This window comes from Marmota flaviventris, chromosome 1 (assembly GCF_047511675.1).
Source record: "Marmota flaviventris isolate mMarFla1 chromosome 1, mMarFla1.hap1, whole genome shotgun sequence".
Taxonomy (NCBI): domain Eukaryota; kingdom Metazoa; phylum Chordata; class Mammalia; order Rodentia; family Sciuridae; genus Marmota; species Marmota flaviventris.
Window position 1 is genome coordinate 89,203,701 of NC_092498.1, and position 23,382 is coordinate 89,227,082.

The 23,382-nt window shown below is 37.2% G+C and overlaps 1 protein-coding gene across 1 annotated transcript in view; it reads left to right on the plus strand.

Annotated features, from left to right (window-relative positions):
* Positions 1 to 381: 381 nt before the first annotated feature.
* Gars1 (glycyl-tRNA synthetase 1) overlaps positions 382 to 23,382 on the plus strand; it is a 40,982-nt gene continuing 17,981 nt past the window's right edge. Inside the window, exons 1-8 of the mRNA XM_027939627.3 lie at positions 382 to 682; positions 9,772 to 9,873; positions 10,790 to 10,892; positions 12,281 to 12,422; positions 13,826 to 13,914; positions 14,290 to 14,366; positions 19,805 to 19,950; positions 22,228 to 22,377. Of these exons, the coding sequence (XP_027795428.2) occupies positions 449 to 682; positions 9,772 to 9,873; positions 10,790 to 10,892; positions 12,281 to 12,422; positions 13,826 to 13,914; positions 14,290 to 14,366; positions 19,805 to 19,950; positions 22,228 to 22,377 (1,043 nt within the window). The 5' untranslated portion in view covers positions 382 to 448. The remainder of the gene's footprint in view (positions 683 to 9,771; positions 9,874 to 10,789; positions 10,893 to 12,280; positions 12,423 to 13,825; positions 13,915 to 14,289; positions 14,367 to 19,804; positions 19,951 to 22,227; positions 22,378 to 23,382) is intronic.

Here is a 23,382-nt window from a genome sequence, read left to right on the forward strand (position 1 = left end):
AAGTGTAAATCCCTATTCGATATGTTTGCAAATCAGTTTAAGGGTCAGGGGACGAAAGAACAGAAAGAGAAGCCTGTATCCAAATAGGTCTGCCTCAGCGTTGGAGTGCGCTGGACTAGCTCTTGCTTTGAAGGTTCTTGTGCGTCTGGGTCTGCAAGTTTCGGGAAGAGCTGTATGCTCCAACGGCCCACCTTACTGGTGTGGCTTCACGCGTTTCTCGGCCCGCTCCCAGCCCTCTCAGTGCTGGGCGGTGAAGAAATCACCTCGCTGGCTCTTCCGGGTTCTGTGTCGAATCTGCTGGCGCGGACCGACGCTGCGGCGCGGGATAGGGAATGTGCGGCTGCGCGCGCGCCACGGCGTTTACGCGGCGATTTCATCATGCTCCAGGTCGGGCCCCACGCGCCGCTTCCGCCGCCGCCCCCTCGGGACCGCCCAGCGCCGCCGGCTCATGCCCTCTCTGCTCCCGGCGCTGTTTAGACCCCTCCGCGCTGCTCTTCTGCTGTCGCTGCCGCCGCTAGCGCTGCGGCCCCCCGTTCGGCCCTCGCCCGCGCCCCGCCGGTCCTTCAGCACGCCCGCCAGCGCCCAGACCTCGGTCCCCGCCGCCGCCGCCTCTCGGAGCAGCATGGACGGCACCGGGGCAGAGGAGGTGCTGGCACCTCTCCGGCTAGCCGTGCGCCAGCAGGTACCGGCGTTTTACGCCCCCTACTAGCCCCCGGCTTTCCTCCGCGGCTCCTCTCCTGCTCATCTTTCCCTCCTCCGCGGCCACCCGCGCCGCGCCGCACCGGGGACTCTGTTCCTTCATCCTCGGGCGTCTTCCTCGCCTCCCCCACTTAGGACCCAAGTCCCGGTGTGTCAGCCACCTTCCTTCCGCGGACCCGCGTCTCCGCTCCTTGGATAACCCCCTCTTCTCCCGACCTGTTCTCCTTTCCCTGCCTGCGTTTGGTGTCTGGGATTTGTGACCCTCAGTTCTCCTCGTTTCCTCCGCGCGTAACCTTAATTTCAGCTTGCCAGGCGCTCTGTGCTCTTTGTGCACCCCGGGTGGTCAGCTTCCTAATTATTTCCCGGGTCAGTGATGAGCGGAAGGTGCGGGTTCTTGCGGTCAGACTCCCTGATCTTCAGGATGCTTTGGATATTGTTTCCTTCTTTTCATCTCTGAAGGAAGCTTCAGTGCTTAGCTAGCCGAATGACCGGCTGAGAAAAGAACAAGAGTGGAGAGACGTGGGTGTAGGGAGGTGTCAAACTTGCTTTTCTAATAACCATGTGAATTCCTCACCCTTTGCTCTTGTCATCTTTTCTGGCGTTTGAAAAGGCCACCTGGAAGCAGCGAGGTTTTAAGATTGGAAACCTGGGAGACTGTGAATGTGTTTAGTTTCTAGATTAAGTCAGCCATCCTTAGTATGGAACATTTTCAATTTCATGTTGCGGAAGGGAGGGGAGGTTTCATGGGCTGGAGGACTTGGGATTTGATACAGGCCTCCTTCTCTTAGAGCACTAGCATGGAGATCAAAATTTCGAGAGGATAAGGAAAAGATGATTTCAGATGATTCTCACATCCAGCTAGGTAAAACCAGAAGCTTGCAGTAGGACCCCGGGGATCTATGACCTACCAGTAGTAAACACCAAACGAGTTTCTCCTGCACTGGCGCCTGATGCAATAATTTGCCTTAGCTTCGGAGGGTGGAACCCCATCTCAGAAATAATTCTTTGGGGTACAACAGCCACAAATTCTTTAAGGTCTGCTACTTTGCAATTTCTGCTTATTTCTGGTCTGAATCTGACTTGTTTTTATTGTCCTTTTATTTTGAAATTTCACTATGGGCTTAATTCCCCCCCCCCCTTTTTTTTATAGGTATCAGAACATTATAAACTTATTCTCTCTTCATCCATCTTCTCCTCCCTAAATGAAATTAGGTGTGGTTCCTTTATCTTTACTATAACTCTTCAATTTTTTTTAATATCCTTTCTTAGAAGAGAGAATACATCTAATTTAGAAAAAAAGCACAACCCAAACCCCTCCCTCTGCCACGTTTGCCTGGAACTGCAGTGCAAATTATCCATCTGTGCTTAGACTGGGTCTAGTTAACTGAAGTAAACTTTGATCATGGAACAGCCTTCCCAGGCTACTCTTATCTTGTGTATTGATTTATGAATTTTGTGTATTGTTTTATGTTGGCTTGATTTTTTTTTTCTGAATGAGTTAATTTGTGTAAGTTGGTTTGGATTCTTTTTCTAATTTTCTAGGACCACACAAAATCAATTAATTGCCTGTAACTTTGAATCATATTGAGACAAGTGCTAGCTGGAAGGAATTTAAAAGTCATCTAATTAACCCCTTCTCCTTTTTTTGCATTTGGGGAAATGAGACACTGTCACCTCTGTTTGTGAAGTTTGTACAGTTAAAGATGAGTGGGCTTTTTAAGGTGCTTAAAGACTGTTTTGGTTAGTGGCATATGTTTCATATAAATCTGCTACTGTGGAAGATGAATGAAGTGAGCCTGTCACTTCAGGAAAACAACAGATAGTATTTGTGCCCAATAATAAAATTTAAAGTTTGAGAAAATTTTAGAATTTTGGGAAATTTGACTTCAAGCTTGGCAGCTTCCCATTATTAGAATCTGACCTTTTTTCCTGTTTTGTTTTTTCAGTACTGGGGATTGAATCTACTACTGAGCTGCATCCTCAGTACTTTTTTTTTTTTAGACAGGATCTAAAATAATTTGCCAACTTTCCCAGGCTGGCTTTGAACTTGCCACCTTCCTGCTTCAGCCTCCCAAATTGCTAGGTTTACAGGCATGAGTTGCAGGACCTGCTTAAATTTTGATGAGGTCTGGGGTTGTAGCTTAGTGGTAGAGTGTTTGCCTGGCACGAGTGAGGGACTAGGTTCAATCCCCAGCACCATATAAAAATAAATAAGTAAAAATAAGTGATATTAACAAATGAGTATTTTTTTAATATTGTAAAATTGGATTAATATTTGGAAGATCTGCATAAGTGATTTAATCAATATTTTCCAAATGACCAGTGAATGCATGATGTTATGAAATCAGGTATCTATCCAAAGGATGCATTCAAAGATAACATTCATGAACTTAATGTAACAGTATGAAAAGTTTAGTTCTATTACTTGGGGGTTAGAAATAACTTAAGCTACTACTTGTCAGAATTTTGATGTACTATCAAAGAAGAATAATCATAGTGAATTCTTTTCACATCTGAAGAAGCTTTTAAAATTCTACTCCCTTTTCTAACTCTGTGTGATTTTCTTATATTATTTACTCAAAATACCACATTGCAAAAGAAATAGACATGAGAGTCTAGCTGTCTTCTATTAAGTTAGAAATTTAGAAATTTGCAAAATTATAAAACTATATTTCTCACTGTTTTGGAAAATAGTTATTTTTCATAACATGCTATTTTTAATGTTTATTAGCATATATTGAGCTTTTATTATTTTAAGTGAATTAATAAGTTTGTAAAAATTTCCATTTTAATTTCTAACACCTGTGCTCCTCTGCTTACAATGGGATTGTGTCCTGATAAACTCATCATAAGTCGAAAATATTGTAAGCTGAAAATGTGTTTGATACACAGCCTCCCTACCCAAGAATATCCTAGCTTAGCAACACAATGTGTTGTGGAGTGTAGATTGTTTACCCTTGTATTCTGTGATTGGGAGCTGCAACTCACTGTTTTTGCCCAGCTTCTTGGCCCAGGAAAAGATAGGAACTCAAAATTTAAAGGACTGTTTCTATTGAATACATATCACTTTTACACCATTGTTAAGTCAAAAAATTCTAAAGTTGAACATCTCAAGTCAAGGGCTGGCTGTATAGTAAATATTGATAAGCAAAAGCTTTTGGGGTCCTCAGTGATTTTAACAGTGAAAAGGGGCTCTGATACTACAAAATTTCACAACCTCTGTTTTAGGAGTATAGAAGTATCTGATTCCTATAAAAAAGACAGACTTGGACTGCTGTCTGCAACAGTCCCCTGAAGCTCCCCTTCCCTCAGCCTTTATTTCCTTTACAGCCTGGGGTTTCCTCCTGCACTGCCACTGTCTCCACTTTCTTGTTTTCCATTCACTCTTGCCCACTGCATTCTGTCTCTGACCTTCTCTAGTGCCCTTGCTTAATACTGCCAAGGGGTACTGATCACACTTTATCCATTTTCAGCATTTAGTTGTTGACCACTCTGCTGCTTCAGTGTATTATCTGGACTGAAAAGGCCACTCAAACTATTTAGGTGGGTGTGGCTTGAAGCCCTAACAAAATAAGTGCTATGAGAAGGACTTTTTTTTTTTTTTTTTAAATCTGTGGTGGAATTTGTCAACATAGAAAAGTTTTGAAGAATTGCTTGATGGGTTTTCTTTATATCCCTGCCTATTTTTGATTAAATACTGGTGGCAGTGTAGCCAGAGTGTAGACTCTGAAGTTATATTTCCAAAGTTTGGATCCTGACTTTGCTGTCATTAGGCAAATGACTTAACTTTTTGTTAGTTCATCATCTACAATATGGAAATGGAGTTTCAAAAGTTAAAATGAGAAGTTTGTGTAAAGTGCTGATAATGCTGCCCAGTATATCCTAAGTACTTGGTGAGATGTTAGGTATTGTTCTGAACTGATGGCTTATTGGATTGCAGGTGATTAGTCGGTTTGATGATATTTTGAATCTCTGTGAGAAAATTGATATCTTCTGAATTTGGTTAGATGATAGAAACGCCTTTTTAAATGATTCTTGAAGGAGGTCTGTAACTGATGGTTTATTGTGTAAATAACATATTAATAGATATGTAGATGTGTGATGTGTTTCAGCACTTAAAATTTTCTTTTAGTTTTTTTTTTTTTTGTAGTACTGGGGTTTGAATTTTGGAGTGCTGTACCACTGAACTATATCCCTAGACCACCCCCTCCCCCGCTTTTTTTTTTTTTTTTTTAATTTTGAGAGAGTTTCTCATTAAGTTGTTCAGGATGGCCTTGAAATTGTGAAACTCCTGCCTCAGCCTCAGGAAAATAATTAGAAACTAGGAATCCTTAAGAACTTTCATTGTATGTCTAGGAAACCTTCAGTTCGTTCGTTTTCTTTCTTTCTTTTTTTTTTTTTTTTTTGGTACTAGGGATTGAACCTAGAGCCATGTCTCCAGCCTTTTATTTGTGTGTGTATTGTTTGTGTGTGTGTGTGTGTATAATATAATATATTTCATTTATTTGGGTGTTTTTTATTTGTTTATATGCAGTGCTGAGGATCAAACCCTAGGTAGCACACATGCCAGGCAAGCACTCTACCACTGAGCCACAACTCTGGCTCCCATACCTCCAGTGCTTTTGTTTTCAGGATTGGGTCATTATAAATCATGATTCTAATCCACTATTGAGAATAATATGAATATTTCTTTTCTTCTCTGGTACACCAGAGGTGGTGAACTCAGTTTAGGACTCATTACTTTCATGCTGTTTCCATGTTGTAGATGGCTTCTGCTTGAACATGTGTGCCTAATTCTGTGCCCAAACCTTAAAAAACAAAAAGTGATTCAGGGTGGTGAATTTAACATTTTTCCTACCTGTTTGCTTGCAGCCTTGTTTGCCAATTCCCTTTGAGAAGCTTGAGGAGGAAATGACACAGAGGGAGTTGAAGAGAGGGACTTGTTTACTTCTTTGACATTCAGAAGGAACTACTACCACCCCTTCAGAGCAAAGGCTCATATAGGCTTCATTTCTCCACCAGAAAGTGGTATTGGTGAACAGGTTCAATCCCCAGTAACACACATACACATTGGTATAAATGTGTACTGAGTTTTGAAAGATAGAGGAAGGGAAAGATCCACTGAGAGAGTGAAGAATAAACCAGTAGTGCTAAATGCTAATTGCTTAGCACTCTTCTAGGTTTAAGTTGTGATTTCAATCAACAAATAGTTGAGTGCCAGTATTGAAGTGGCAGAAATTCTGTCCTAAACAAGCCTACTTTAAGATGACTGTAGAAGCTGTGTGCCCTGGCACATGCTTGTAATCCCAGAGGCTCAGGAGGTTGAGGCAGGAGGATTGTGAGTTCAAAGCCAGCCTCAGCAAAAGTAAGCAACTCAGTGAGACCCTGTCTCTAAATAAAATACAAAATAGAGCTGGGGATGTGTTTCAGTGGTTGAGTGCCCCTTAGTTCAATCCCTGGTACCCCCTGCCCTGCCAAAAAAAAAGATGAGTAGATAAAATTGCATGTAAATAAATAACCTGTAGGGTGATTTCAGGTATTGTAATAGGATACAATGAAGTTAGAAGGTGACTGGGGTTGTTGCTTTAGCCAGAGAGATCAGGATAATAGAATAAAAACTGCAAAATAACAGGCCAGACTAATTTGGATAAGACAAGAGAATGGGGTGTAACTAAATTCATGGCTCTTGACTATATTAGACTCCAGTGTCCTCTTTATACCAAATGTTTTAGAATTTCTCATTTCTGTTCTTTGTGAAATTCATACAAAATATCTACCTAAATTTAATTAAACATATGTGTACAACAAGAATACCAGTCATGATGCTATTGAGGATGTGGAGGAAAACATACATTATTGATAGGACTGCAAATTACTTCAACTACTCTGTAAAGCAGTATGGAGATTCCTTTAAAAAGTAGGAATGGAATCACCACATGAACCAGCCATCCTGCTCCTGGTTGTTTATCTAAGAGGACTAAAAAATACTGTAGCAATATAGCCACCTCAATGTTTAGAGCAGCATAATGCACAAGAGCCGTTATGTGAGCCCAGATTCCTGTGAATAGATGCATGGATTAAGAAAATGTGATATATATACACAATGGTTGTGCCCCTTAGTTCAATCCCTGGTACCCCCCAAAAAAGATGGGTAGATAAAATTGCATGTAAATAAATAAGCCATAGGGTGATTTCAGCCATAAAGAAGAATAAAATTATGGCATTTGCTGGTAAGGATGGAAATGGAAAACTTCATGCTAAATGAAATAAGTCAGACCCAAAAGTCAAGGGTCAAAATTATCTATTATGTGGAAGCTAGAGCAAAATAAGGAAAAAAGGAGGGGTGTATCTGGTATCAGGAAGATAGATCAGTGAGTGGGAGGAGGAGATTGCAAGGGAGGGAGGAGGGATGAGAAAGGAGAGGAAATGCAGAATGAATTTAACAAAATCACATTATATGCATATGTAAGATGCCATAGTGAGTTATACTTTTATGTATAAGTAGAAAGAACCACAAAATGAGCACAAGGAAGATCATCAGAGTAGAGAAAGGAGAACAGGGTGAGGAGAGGATGAGAGGGGATCGAAATGAAATTCCATGCGTGTATAATTTTGTCAAAATGAATCCACCTACTATGGGTTAGAGAATAATCATTGCTCTAATAAAAATATGTACAAATAATGCTATAAATGCAATAAAGTAATATGTATTTTGATATATAAATTCTGGGTGTGACTCCACTGAGAGTTATAATGCAGTAAGCAGATCCTTATACCTGTACATAGATTTACTGTGAATGTAGTTGCTATAAATGTGTACTGATAAGGTAGATTGTTGGTGGCTTAGATACTAGCTGCATTGGTGATATCTTGTGTTTTATTTTTTCAAATAATGAATGACATTTTCCTTGAAGAATGAACAACTGTTTGTAAAATTCTCAAACAAGATAGTCTTCTTTTAAATTACATTTTCTTGCCAGCAACTCAGGAGACTGAGGCAGGAAGATTGCAAGTTCCAGATTAGCTTCAGCTACTCAACAAGAACCTGGGTTCAATCCCCAGTAACACACACACACACACACACACACACACATGCGCGTGCACATTCCTGGAAGATGCAGTGCATCTTAAAACTGTGGAAGGATACTTCTGACGGTTTCTTCACTTCCTGAGCTGGACATTTCTGAAGAGCATGGGCTGTGCAAGAGGGAGACTCATTGGAGGGAGAGAGTCAGTGGGAGCTTAGAAAATGACGCCAGCCCAGGAAAAAAAGTGTGATAACAGGTCCTTCCTTCAAAGGAGCAGGGATTTCAGTGGGAGAAAAGAGGAACAACTTAGTATAGAGGGTAATAAGGACTATATCTGTCCATTCTCCAGGCCTTGAGGAATGTGGGGGGAAAAACAGCCTCTACTTGAGATAGTTTCAAGGGGGAATAATGTCCCCAAGGAGCAATTGTCAGATTGTGATATTTGGAAATGCTTCATAAAAGATGGAGTATAATGTCATTAAGTGCGAAGAAACTCTTTTTGGGTTAGAGAATAATCATTGAAAGTACAAATTAGGAACAGTTACCGAATCAGGGATGGCTTTCTATTTTGAAATAAGGCTTATTAAATGACAGAGAAATAACATGAATTAGGATAACTTGGAGCCAGGCCTCATGTTAGTCTGGATACCTTTAGGTGGGAGATGAACTGTAATCTTGTAGCAACCTAGTTTATTAGGAGCATAAGGGGGAGATTATATTGGAAATTTTAAAGTGAAGGTTACCAGATGTTGAAGCTTAAGAAGGATAACTTGATATATCTTGTTTTGAAAGTAGTAGATTTGTAGCCATTATCAGACAGAACATAGTAGAATGAAATAATTCAGTTTGTAACAAATTGGGTGTGAAGTATCTGTCGCCACACACAATTGAGTTGCTTTTTAGCATAATAACAGCTATTACGTTTTATATTTCTGCTATTAGGTGCTGCAGAATTACTTTATTTAAAGTGTTTCATTTCTTCCTCTTTTTTTTTTCCAACCAGGAATTGAACCCAGGGGCCCTTAACCACTGAGCTACATTTATAGCCCTTTCTTTATTTTTTTATTTTGAGACAGGGTCTTGATAAGTTACTTGGGGCCTCACCAACTTTCTGAGGCTGGCTTTGAGTTTGTGATCCTCCTGCCTCAGCTTCCCAGGCCACTGGATTATATACATTGTCACCACACCCAGCTTCATTGCCTTCTTATAACAATCCAATTAGCAATTATTATCATCTTGATTTTATAGTTGAGGAAGCTCAAAGAAGTTTTCAACTTGCTTGGGATTAAATTCAGTCTTTAACACTTCTTAAATACTCTGTTTTACTACAGCTTGTCTACACGTGGATTTTTGTTTTGTGTATTTGAATTTCTTGTACTTCTTGAATCTGAGAATTCATGTCTTTGAGAAGTTACGGAAAATTTCATAACTATTGTCTTCTCAAATATTACTTCTTAAATAATTTCTTTATTCTGCATTTTGGCTGGATAATTCTTAGACTATTTCTTCTCTGTGACTACTTACCTCTCGTATTTTAAACTGTTTTTTTATACTGTTCTGGGTAATTTCTCTAGTGCTGTCTTCTAGCTCACTAATCTTCTCTTTAGCTCTGTCTGATCTACTATTTGACCTGTTCTGTCAGTTTTCAATTTCAGTGATTCATTTCTGTATGATCTATATGATTTTTTTAAAAACTGCCACCTTCTTTACCCCCTCCCCCATAAAAATCCACCATGTGAGCTCATCTTTGTTAATTTGTCTCTGTATTCTTCAGGATTATAAATACAGAGGGCAGAGACCTTCAGTTATTCATAATGACCTCTTTCATAATAAATACTTTAATTGCATTGTTCTTATACATGTTTTTTTTTCTTTTTTTTTTTTAAGCATGCTTAAAAACACATTCCTTCCAGGGGTGAAGTTCAGTTGTAAGAACACTAAGTGCAAGACCCTGGGTTCCGTTGCCAAGATTGAAAGAAAAAATATTCTAACATATCTTGACTCCTGAAACCAATCCTGAATATAAATTCTGTTTTTTGGCTAGGGAGATCTTGTGCGAAAGCTGAAAGAAGATAAAGCACCCCAAGTGGATGTAGACAAAGCAGTGGCTGAGCTTAAAGCCCGTAAGAGGGTATTGGAAGCAAAGGTGAGTCTTGGGGTGTTAAAATAGGAACATAAGTAGGTATAAGAGTGTTGATCTTTATGTAATCTCTTTGGGTGGGAGAGACCTAGAAAAGTTTCTGAATAAGTGTCACTTGATTTATCTGTTTTATCCAGAATGCCTTTTCCTCCACTACCTTGCAAACTCCTTATCCTTTCAAAGTGTAACTCAAAAGCATCATCTTTTCTACAAAGCCCTCCTGAGCCCTGATTCCCCCCACCTGAACCTGCCTCCCAGACCCTACACTCAATATGCTTCCTGAATTTCCTGAAAAGCATTGTGCTCTTTTTAAATGAAATTTCCTATGTCTAAAAATAATGTTTTTGATCCATCTTGTACCCACCTCAACAGTAAACCTCCCATAGCGAAACTTAGTAGTTTTAAGTTTTTAAGTCTCCAGTTTACAGATCCACTTAAATGTCAGGTATTGCTAATATTGCTTGTCATTATCTACATCTAATCTTAGTTTTATAATCTTGAAAATGATCATGTATGGGCTGGGGATGTGGCTCAAGCGGTAGCGCGCTCACCTGGCATGCGTGCGGCCCGGGTTCGATCCTCAGCACCACATACAAACAAAGATGTTGTGTCCACCGAAAACTAAAAAAAAATAAATATTAAAAAAAATTCTCTCTCTCTCTCTCTGCCTGTCTCTCACTCTCTCTTTAAAAAAAGAAAATGATCATGTATGTTCCTAGATAATTAAGTAAAGGTATCTTTTCTGTTACTAAAAGGGTGGGAGGAAATAAGGCTTCCATTTTTTTTAACTTATCAAAATGTTATCTGTTTGATAAATTTCATATTAAATTTTACAGAGGAGTAAACTAAATTCAGATTTATAGATTCAAATTACCATTCATTTGTACAATCACACACTTAATTTTTTTTTTTCCTTTTACAGGAGCTGGCATTACAGCCCAAAGATGACATTATTGACAGGTCAAAAATGGAAGATACCTTGAAGAGAAGGTTTTTCTATGATCAAGCTTTTGCTATTTATGGAGGTAGGGGATTAATAAAAGAACACTTTTGTGGTTAATGGCTTTAAGCTAAGCTAGCCAGTTGGCCCTTTACAGCTCCCAAGTCTCTACCACATTTTAAGAAGAGTGTATAAATGCACTAATACGTAGATATATCAAATGCTTAATACGTAGGTACCAACAATCTGTATATACTACAAGAATAAAATAGTCTTCAAGAATAAATAGGACAGAGAGAACAAACAAGAGTCATTACACCAAATGGCAACTCTGAACAAACAGAAGTAAAATACCTACGAGCCATGTACTTGATCTGGTAGTGCTGTCTAGCTGTAAGGTGCCTCTCCATGCAAGGGCACTGGATTCTATTCTATTCTATTCTATTCTGTGTTCGAGTGTATGTGTGTGTGAGGATATGTGTAAATGAATGTGTGTTTATGTATGAGTGTGAGTGTAGATGTGTGAGTGTGTTTGCGTGAGTTTGTACTTGTGTGTGTCCGAGCCTATGTGTGAGAATGTTAATATTTTTGTATATGAGGGCAAATGTGTATGTGTGTAGGGGTATGGATGTATATTTTGTGAGTATATATATATGAGTGTATGTATGCGTGTGTATGTGTGAGTGTGTCTGGGTGTATGTGAGTGTATTTGTGCAAGTGTATTTGTGTGGGCATGTGAGTGGGTGTGAGTTGTGTGTTCCTGTGAGTGTGAATGTGTGTATAACTTTGCATGTGTTAATGTGTGTGAGCATGTGTGTGTTCTTTGTGTGCATGCCTATATATGTGTGTGAATGTAAGAGCATGTAAGTTGTAAGCACGTCTGTGCAAGTATGCAGTTGTTTAATAAGTGTGTATGAGTGTAAGTGTGCAAGCATGTTAGTGTGTATTTAAGTATGCAGTTTTGCAAGTGTGTGGGTGTAAGTGTATAAGTACAAATGTGTGAATGTAAACATGTATGCATGTAAGCATGTGAGTGAAAGCATTTATGTGTATGAACACATGTATGCAAGTGTGCGTGCTTGCCAATGTGCAACCATGGAAGTGTGTGTGAGCATACAAGTGTGCAAAAATGTAAGTGTATGTGTGTTCAAGCATGTTGGTGGCTTAGATACCAGCAACAATTACTATGACAGAAAACTATAAACTGTTTTTTGGTCTGCTTTCTGTATATTTTATTGCTTTCAATTTGGAACTAATCCTACTTGAAATTATAAATGTAAAAAATTGTAAATGAACTAAGAAATTTTTAAATTTTACTTCTGTCAGCTGGCTGGAAGGAAGACTTTAAGTATTGAGAGATTTGAACTGTTGACTTTAAAACTTTTTCAAGGGGTATATGTGAAGTCTTATAGGTAGTAGTTTCTCATGTTTCCTTGTTTTTATTTGTTCTGAATAACATCTTGTATTTTACAGGTGTTAGTGGTTTGTATGACTTTGGTCCAGTTGGGTGTGCTTTGAAAAACAATATTATCCAGACCTGGAGACAACACTTTATCCAAGAGGAGCAGATTCTGGAGATTGACTGCACCATGCTCACCCCTGAGCCAGTTTTAAAGTAAGATTCTACTTTGAAGGGGGAAGTTTTTTAACATACATATTTAAGTAACTTTCTCATTACAAAAACCACCCATGTTCGTGTAGAAAATTTGTAAAATACTGAAACAAAGAATATGCTTACCGCTCCGGTAACCATGTTAATTATAACATCATTAGGTTTATCCTTTCACTTTTCTTTCTGTACATTCCTATGTATTTGAGTGTTAGCAGCACATTGGCTTTATCTTATAATGTAAGTGAACATTATTCATGTCACTAAATACTGGTCTGAAGTATGTTTAATGCAGCAGAGTGTTCCGTTTTTATGGATGAGCCATAATTTAGTGCCATATTGTTGGCATGTAAGGTGTTTGTGAATTTTCATGGCATTGAACATACTGATAGATAGATTTTTATGTCTGTCCTTAGTGTAATTTCTTAGGAGTTCTGAGAAAAGGTTTGTATACATTTTCAATAAAATATAGTTTATATTAAAGTTTCAGTGCAGTCCTAACAAAATTATTGAAAGGGCAGGATTTCAGTTACTGTGAAAGAGAAATTTTTACCACTTTGTATCATTGCTATTCATTTAATGTTACATGGCAAAGAGGTAATTTTTTATTATCAAAATCTTTTAAGTTCTTTTAATTTCAGCCAATTATGATAAGAGGAATACCTGATGATAGATCTTTAGATCATAATTGTTGGGAGTGTAGCTCAGTGGTGGAATGTTTGCCTAGTATGTCTTTTAACTACTTGTTCCACTAATAGGAACTGGGTAGTGATAATACCAGTGTCAGCACAGTTTTCAGTGGCAGAAAACTTACCTTAAGATTGTTCTATGCTATGCTATCATTAAGTAACTCTTGGTTAGTAAAACTTCGAATTGTTTTGGCCTTTGCTTAGATCACTAATAATAATGGCATATTATGTACTAATTGATCTTGAAACATAATATAGACTTTCTGGCACTTTGTGCAAAAGTATGACCTAGTTAATATCTTTTTTCATAAGGGAAGGAAGAATTTGGGAGAGGATGAGAATAGATTTGAGGCAGAGTTTCTGTGACATACATTACTATTTCTCATGGATACATTACTATCACTGATATGGGAGCTTCCAACTTTGAGATACACAAGTATGGGTAAACATATTGTAGGGGTATTGTCCTTTGTTTTCAGTGCTGAGAATTGAATCCAGGTCCTGGTGCATGCTAGACAAGTGCTCTACCACTGAGCTATATGTCCTCCATAACATTACATTTTGTGTGTGTGTGGGGGGATGGGCAACAGGGACTAAACTCAGGGTCTTGCATATGATAAACACTCTACCACTTATGGGGGGTCGTCTTATATTGTTATTCTATTTATGTGTATTAATTTGTATGAAAATGACAAATTGGCTTGGCATTTGTTCCTTTAGGACCTCTGGCCATGTAGACAAATTTGCAGACTTCATGGTGAAAGATGTAAAGAACGGAGAATGTTTTCGGGCTGACCATCTGTTAAAAGGTCTGTTTTTTTTTTTTTTATCTCTGTCAAACAGTACTAGTGTTCAAGATAAAGGGTTTAGGTTAAACTATTTTTCTCAAAAATTTTTCCATCAAATTTTTTTATTGGGGCATAAAAACTTAAAAAAGAGTAAAAGGAACAGATCTTAAGTATACAGAGCAAGTTTTAAAAAATTGTATGCAGATAATAGTTTTTCTAATTAGTAAATGAATCTAGATAATAGCTTGACTGTCCCCATAAAAACAGCTATAGGATTCATTTAAATTAAGAACATTATTCTTATATTTGTTTTTTAATTATTCAGCATTGAAACTCAAAATGCATTGTCCCTTTTACCCATTGATTGAAGTTCACATGTCAACACCTCTCTTACAGCTCATTTACAGAAATTGATGTCTGATAAAAAGTGTTCTGCTGAGAAGAAATCAGAGATGGAAAGTGTCTTGGCCCAGGTGAGAACTTTAGAGATGCTATCAGAAATACCTGGCTAGAAGCTGTCTTTCGTTCCGCATGTGATAACTATTGAATTCTACATTGTGCAAACCCTGGACACAGTCGTGAAGAAGCAGAATTTAACTCTGTCCCTAATAACATCTAGGTTTTTGTTTTCTTATCTTTTTGGCTTAAGCCTTTGTTTCAAGCAACACTGACAAGTCAGTGTAAGTAGACATTTAGTTTGTGTCTTCTCTAAAACATGTTTTTGGATTTAAAAGCTAAAAACCAGAAGAGTTACTGGTGATGAATAGTGTTCCGTGTTGGTGTTGCGATTTTGGGGCAGATAACTTCATGAGCACTCCCTTGTCAGCCACCTGATCTGCTTCAGGTTGGTGTCCCTGACTCTGTGCCATTCCTAGAACCTGATGAACAAGACTCCTGCTTTTCTGCCCTTTCCCCAGTTTGCCTGTGGACTTAAAGTATTATAATTATTTAATTTGATGAATTTTAGGGGTGGCAGAAAGACATAGAGATAATTTATTCTGACCTTTTACCAAGTGTAAGAGTTCATTCTATATCAGAAGTGGTCCCTAATCCTTTTTTTGGGTCACAGACCACTTTAAGAATATGATAAGGAAGCTGTTAGTGTATCTCAGTGATAGAGTGCTTGCTTAACATGCCCAAGACCCTGGGTTCAATCCCCAACACTAAAGGTAAAAACAAGTTTAAGGATAGGATGAAAACTGCATCATCATCTTCCTAGGAAGATACGTATAGCTGTTTGTATATGCTGCTCTTTATATCCTCCTCTTTTAGCTGTTCCACTTAAGCAAAGTATGTTGGTCCAAAACCATGTTTGATCATGCGGCTCACTTTTTAAATTTATTTGCTTCATTGGATGAAAAATACACAGCATTTCATTTATATCTATTTTCTTTACATTAATGTATCTGAAGCTAAATCTAGGATGTCCTTACATTTTGCCTTTTACTCTTGGAAGTTACTGGATAACGTTTCTACTATTGCCTTATTTTATTTTTTTAAACATCCTGAGATATCTAGTTTTCCTACATAGAGAAATTCTCTTTAAATTGAAAACTTTCTTAATCTGGCTGATGAATCATCTGCCAATTTATTTCGGTTCTTGTGAAGTGTGTTTTATCCCTTGCTTGAAGCTCATTGCTCTAGTATTATTACTCATGATTTAGAAAATAATTTCTTATATTTTGATGCTGTTATGATCACACATTCATTTTATTTACCCCTTTTCCAAAGGCATGGCCTCTGTTAGAAGAAAGGAAATATGCCTCACATTATTCCCAAGTTCTTCTATTTTCCATTCTGAATTTCAGAGTTGGATTTTTTGTGTATATGTCTTTGAGGGTCTTTGATCTTAGTTTCCAAGTAAATTGTCAAAATAGAGAGACAGTTGATTTGATAAGTAATAGTTTGAACATTGAGTTTCTGTTTCCTGGTCTAGGAGAGCAGTCTGTCTCTTTTATGATTTGCTGTGGGTACATTTGTACACAGCTGTATAATACTCCATGAAAAACAATGGACCTATGGAAAATGGTATAGTACTTAAAAGTGTCCTCAGTAGCTCACTGTTGCTGAGCATAGAATATTGTTTGCTGCATTTATTCATGCCTGATACTCCTTTTCAGCCCTGTGAAGCTTGTTTAAAGGCACTGTGTCTTTCTCTGTGATAGGAAAAGCTCTTCTTCTGTTATGTGTGTAGAACAGCATAGAATTAATTCTTGTTTATTTTTCTTTTCTTTCTTTTTTTTTTTTGGCAGTACTGGAGTTTGGACCCAGGGATGCTCTACCACCAAGCCACATCCCTAGCCACTTTTTAAAAACTTTTTGTGACAGTATCTCATTAAGTTTTGGAGGCTGTCCTCTAACTTGTGATCCTCCTGTTTCAGCCTCCCATGTTGTTGGAATCACAGGTCTATGCCACTGCACCTGGTTCTGTTTATTTTTGCTAATACACCTCTGAATGTTCTAGTTAGTGCTTTTTTTAAAAAAAAAAAAAAACAACAACATTGATGGACCTTTATTTTATTTATTTATTTATATATGGTGCTGAGATTCAAACCCAGTGCCTCACACATACTAGGCAAGTGCTCTACTACTAAGCCACAACTCCAGTCCTAGATAAGTGTTTTTGCCTTAGTAAATACTAATTATTTAAATATCATCAAATATGAATTATTGTTCACATTTTCCTGGCTGCTTGCATTATTATAGTGATGTTAAACATATTTATCAGTTTCTGTAATAGAGGCTTGACCAGGTTTTTGTTTGTTTTGTTTTTGTTTTTTTTAAGAACTTCTTTTTTAGTTGTAGATCGACACAGTACCTTTATTTTGTTTATTTTTTATGTGGTGCTGAGGATCCAATCCAGTACATCATACCTGTTAGGCAAGCGCTGTACCACTGAGTCCCCGCCCCAGCCCTTGACCAGGTATTTGTGGCAAGATATTTAGTGATTTTATGTACTTCAAATGGTTATCACTTCTGTGAGCTTCGGCCATTGATGACCCTGGTCTAGATCCATTAATTGATTAAGAGGTTCCAAATTTTTTTTTTTTTTTTTGGTCATTCTGTTATTATTCTAGATGGCAGAAAATGGGAAAGCATTCTTATTCACTGTTTCTCTGAGATACCATTTGTGAAGAAAAGTGAGAACATGTGCTTGATCCATTTCCACATCTTATTTTAAACTGTTTATTGATTCCCTTGCATCTTTAAAAAATGCACAGTGAGTTCCTGCCTGCCTTCCCTCTTTTCCTTCCTTCCGTGTTATAGATTAAAATATTTGATCTTTTTTAGTCAGTTGGTGTTATTATCTTTACTGATGGTTAAATTGTCCAGTCTTTGGCTATCGGGAGATGTCTGCTGAGTACTTTTGATGTGACCCTGTGGTGGTCTTTGATAACTCCCTTGCTTTTTAGTATGACAACTGTAGGCTCATCTTGTACATTTCCTGTCCCAGACTTGGAACAGGACTGGACCATTTCTCCAAGGGTCTCTGGTCCTTATTAGTGAACATGGTATTAGTTGTTGATTTTAGACCTTTTTGGTGAACTGAGCCAGTGAATTCTTATTTTTTAAAGGTAAGGTCATCATTAATTGATTTGAAACTTCTACTTAAAGATATTATGGTATTTTATTTTATAAATTTTAAATCTCTATTTTCTTTACCCACACCAAAAATACCAGTTCTCTGCAACACAATTATTAATGTTTTATTCCCCACTGTGTACATCAACAGCCTCAGAGTAACAATAATAACACCAGCATCAACAATATGAATATTGAAAACAATATAAAAATTAATTTTATTCTTTCTTTTCAAAGATACACCAGAAGTATTCAGTCAGTACTGCGGTCTAACATGGGTGTTTAAATTCACATGCGGTCATTCTGTGTCATTAGGTCACAAGCTAGATACCCAGTCTGTGTATTTTGTTTTCCTCTCAATTTTTAGGTTTTCATTTTTTTTTAATTTAAGTTTATTTTATAATTATACCAAATCTTTTTAGCACCAAAGTTAAATTTTAAAAGCAAAGTATATTCAAGTAGATATAATGTCTGTTTCTCTTCCCTCTATTTTATTCCCTTCTCACCCTTTATCTTATTCCCTTCTTAACACATAGGTAAGCAGGTTTTAACTTAAAAAAATTTTGGGGGGGCTGGAGTTGTGGCTCACTGGTAGAACAGTTGCCTTGCATGCGTGAGGCACTGGGTTTGATTCTCAGCATCACATACAAATAAATAAAAAAAGGTCCATCAACAACTAAAAAAAAATTAAAAAAAAATTTTAAGCCACATTTAAATAAAGACAGATATGTGTAAACCCCCTTTTTAGGTAGATGATAGGATTCCACATATACTTTACCATGTTTTTTTCACATAACAATATATCCCCATTCTCATAGTAGAATATAGAGGTATTCCTTATTTCATTTTATAGCTGCATAGTTCTGCATTGTGTGCTTGTAGTTTATTTATATCACTAGTTCCCTATTAGTGGACATTTGGGCTATTTCCTCTCTTTACCATTACAGATAGTGTTGCACTGAATAGCTTTGTGCTTATATATGTTTCATGTTTTTACTGTTGCATCTTTGGGATACATTCCTAGAAATGGAATTCCTGGATCAAATGGGAAATGCAAATGCAATTTATTGAAATTTATATCTAATAAATTTCTTTCTGTATCCTCAGAATCTTTTTCTTCCTGATTCTTTTTTCATTATGTCTTTTATTGAAAAGCAGTATGTATTATTGAATTCTCTGGGAAACAGAGATGTTCCTTAAGCTATTTGACTTTCTCTTTAAGTAGGAGGACCAGCTTACATTTGTGGTGTTTGTATCTTGAAGGTCACTCAGGTGACCTTTTTATCTCAGTGATCCAGCTTTCTGGGTAATGGCATGATTTTCTGAATGTTCCTTAGAAGTTGTGTGACAATAGAACCTAGAAGATTTAGTTTTTAAATTGTTCATTCAGTTGTGGAACGTGGTTAGTGCGAGCTGACTTTTTGTGGAGTGGAAATTGAGGGATACAAATAAAACTTCTAATAGTCACCCTTTATTGTGTAGGCACTGTGTATCAGGCCCTGTGCTAAGTGTAACTTTGCATACTTTATTTAATCTTCATGATAACCCTTCATAGTGGGGTAGATTCTGTTCTCTCCATTTTATGGGTAAGCAAATTGAGATTCAGAGAGATTAGGAAAAACTTGATCTTCAGTTACAGACCCGTGAATGGTAGAGTTGGAAGATATGTCCAGCTCTTTCTTACTCCATAGCTTCAGTTCTCATGTCATGAGTTGATTGATTAAATTATTTTATTTTTATTAGGAGATTTTTAAAAAATTTTTTAAAGTATTCTTTTTTATTAGATGATTTGTCATTCATTTGAAATTCTTGAATTGGTGCTCGTACATCGCTTTGACATTGATTGTCTTTGAATATATAGAATGTGCAGTACACTGGAAAATCCAGAGGTGGATCAGGTGCAGCTTCTACCTCTAAGGAGCTTAATACCTAGTGTAAAAAAGGTATAAATACATAAGAAATGAGCTTCTTAAATTTGTTTAGAGTGGTAAAATACAACCTTTAAACTTATTTATGTGATTTTAGATTCTTACCAACCAATAACTATTATAATGAAACAGGAGTTCTATCTGTGTGCCTTTCTTTTTTTTATTGTGAAATGGTGAAGGCATTAGTTTTAGGTCAGTCCCAGAAACGTCTCCATTTTTCTGCTGGTAAATGAAAAGTGTGTAAACTGTTTATGGTTTTAATGTGGATATCCTGAAGTTTAGGTAAATTCTTACGTTCTTGAATTTTGTGTGAGTCGTAGCAATGGATTGAAGAAGTTATAATACTTATGCCTTGTTTTCTTTGTCTTTTGCACTAATTATTGTCTTGATGTGTTCTTTAGCTTGATAACTATGGACAGCAAGAACTTGGAGATCTTTTTGTGAACTATAATGTAAAATCCCCCACTACTGGGAATGATCTGTCCCCACCAGTACCTTTTAATTTAATGTTCAAGACCTTCATTGGACCTGGAGGAAACATGCCTGGGTACGTATCACAGTTTATTTGTGTAACCAAGTTATTAAAATGGCTTGTAATAAAGGTAAATGTCAATGCTGGGAAGGAAAAAATTTGAAGTTATATATAGAAAGTGCAGATGAATATACTGAAGAGAAAAAATGACTGCCATATTCTTAAGTTTTATTTCTTATAATTCTTAATATAATCACTTTCCTTTTTTTAAAACTATAAACATAACAGACTGTGATCTGTTAGTTATAGTTGTATAGGGGAAGGGCAAAGAATGATTGCTGAAGTGTACTTTAGCACAGCTGTCCAGTAGAACTTTCTGCAGCGATGGAGATATTCTAGGTATGTTAGTCACTAGCCATGTATGATTGTTGAGAACTTGAATTGAGACTTGTGCTACTGAGTAATTGAATTTTAAATTTATTTTAATTTGATTGATAGGTATTGGGGATTGAACCCAGGGGTGGTTTATTACTAAGCCACATCCCCAGCCTTTTCTTTGAGATGAGGGTCTCACTCAATTGCTTAGGGTCTTGCCGAGTTGCCAGAGCTGGCCTTAAACTTGGGATCCTGCCTCAGCCTTCAGAGTTACTGGGATTACAGGTGTGTGCCATCACTCCTAATGCTTTTTAATTAAATTTAAATAGGTCTGTTAATGATGTCCTATCATTGAACAGCATAGATATGGCCTATTGATCTGAAAGTAGAAGTTTTTCACAGAATAAACAAATCTGGATAGTTTATAAAGGGATCTGGAATTGGAAGCTTTTTCTCCAGATTTCCAGTCCACTGTTAACAAACACAGCCAATGTTTCATTTCGTAGGGTCAGATATTTTTTCTGTGGATTTGTTTTAGAGTAAAAATAAGTTTTAATTTAATTTTAATTAATTGTGACAAAATGTTCACAGCTTATTCTTTTATAAGATAATAGGATGAGCCAAGCATGGTGGCACATGCCTATAATCTCAGACACTCAGGAGGCTGAGGTTAGAAGATCGAAAGTTTGAGGCCAGACTTAGGCAGTTTAGCAACTTATTTTTAGACCCCCATCTCAAAATAAAGGGATGGGGTTGTAGCTCAGTAGTAAAATGCCCTTGGGTTCAATCCCTAGTACCAAAAAAAGGGAAAAGATGCCAGGATTTGGGATATTTTGTAGAAAGAAGCCAATGGTAAACTTTGCATTTTGATAGTACATAGAGATTTTATAAAATGATGTGTATTCTCTGACCCAGACATTTCGCTCTTGGGAATTCCTAAGGAAATAATTCAAAAGGAAAGGAAACTATGCTTATAAAGAATATATAAAGTGAAAGTATATATAATCTACTTATCCATTAATTTGAGAATGGTTAAGAATTATAATAAAGTAGATCATTTTAATATAATACTTTGCCACTGTTAAATGTAAGATTTTTTTTACAATTATTTAGAAAATAAATAAAAGAAGTAACACATAATTTTATTCACATCATGTATTAATACACACATAAACTGTAGTTAATACTTGGATGAAATCTGTAAAGAACCACAAGAATGAAAAGAGTGGTCATGTACATGAAGAGAGGGTGAAATTTTAGATGTCTTTTTTCCTTGGTCTTGAAGTTGTTTTAATAACACTTATTTGGAAGTAGGCCATTGAGAACACTTTCCTAAAGGGGGTTTTGCATAGAGTATCTTCTGTGAAATTGAGGTGAGGGCAATAATGATAGCATTTTTTTTTAACCGTTTATTTAAAATATGAAGAAATAAATGAAGCCTTTGGCTGAAAACAGAAAATACTGCAGAGGATAAAATAGTATGGGAATCCTTGAAAATGTCCTGGCTTGGTGGGATGATGGATGTGTTTAGCAAACTCTAATGTTAAGCCTTAGCCCATACTGACTTCTTTTTTGATCCCACAGTTATGTTTCATTTTGTGGATTAACAGAGGTTTTATTTTTGGAGGGAACCAAAATTATCCTAATCTATACTTCTATGCAAATGTTTGCTCAAGAGGACATCATCAGAGGTTTTAGGGGCACTGTGAAAGAGGGGGTATTTTGACAACTGGAGTAATCCAATAAAATGACAGTGCTGCAGTGGTCTTGCCATACCAGTTACTTAATCTATTTTCTAATACTTCTATGAGAATATTTGCTACAGAGGAAGATATCTGTTTCTAAAACTTTGTCTTAGGGCCTGTACAGTTTTGTTGTGAAATGGTTTATTTGAGAATTTTGAGATTTATATATAAAATTTCATGTTTGTTATATTATTTTTTTCTTGATAACAGACTGATCCACTTAACTTTTTAGGTATTTGAGGCCAGAAACTGCACAGGGGATTTTCCTGAATTTCAAGCGACTTTTGGAATTCAACCAAGGAAAGTTGCCTTTTGCTGCTGCCCAGATTGGAAACTCTTTTAGAAATGAGATCTCCCCTCGATCCGGACTCATCAGAGTCAGGTACTGCCCTTGACATTGAGTTAGAAGTGAAAGATCGCCATTTTGAAACTATTTTGTGTTAGTACCAATTATGGATTTATTTTTGTCTTCTCTGTGTTCTTTATATTTTGTAATCTCCAAGTGTAATACCTGGGATAATTGGCGGTTTTGAATAATGGAAGTATGTTTGAATGGAAAGGTAAGAGGTGGGAAATAGCTTAAACTTCTTCCTTGCTCCAAGATCATCTTTTTTCCATGTTCATCATATGTTTTGAGGATGTTAAGCTCTTGATTTTCTGAACCAATTGCAGTTTGGGCAGTGCTGCTTTTTGTGGGGGCAGATGGTGTGGAGTTATGACAAGAGGGTCACTCTAGTCCAGTGCAGACAGCTTTGCTGGAGAGTGTTTCAGTAATCAGTTGGTATTATGGATACAACCTCTAGATATTTGGGGAAGCCTTTAACAAACTTACCCACTTGCCTCTGTTCTAAAAATGTGCTTTTGTCCGTTATATCCAGGGATATGTGGGAAGGCATATAGGCACTGTTCACTTCTACTGTTTAGAAATGTGTTTTGACTTAGTTGTTTATGACTTGAGCTTTTAGTGATTTCTATACATTTTCTTCCTGATGTCATCTCTTAGAGTGACTCATTCTATAAAAAAATAGGTTGGAATAGTCATACTGAACTTTTTTAGGCACTGAAACTATTCTCCTAGTCCCAAGGCACCACCCTTTCCTCTCTTCTTACTTGCTGTAATTATAGACATAGCCATAGCCTGTCCCAGCCACTGACTGCAGATCAAAGTACCCAAGGCACCTGCCTGATCTTGTTAGTCCCACGGTGCCGTCTGTGAGGAAATACCTCTACCTGTTAGCCAAACTGTCTTCAGAGCTGTAGTCCCTTCAGACTTGTGGGTTAGAAATGAGAGATGTCATGGAGGATGTATGTACAACCTAAAGAAAGGGGTGGGAAGGGCCCCTTTTAGGTTTTCATGTAGAAAGAGAGGTAATCAGAAATTTAAGGT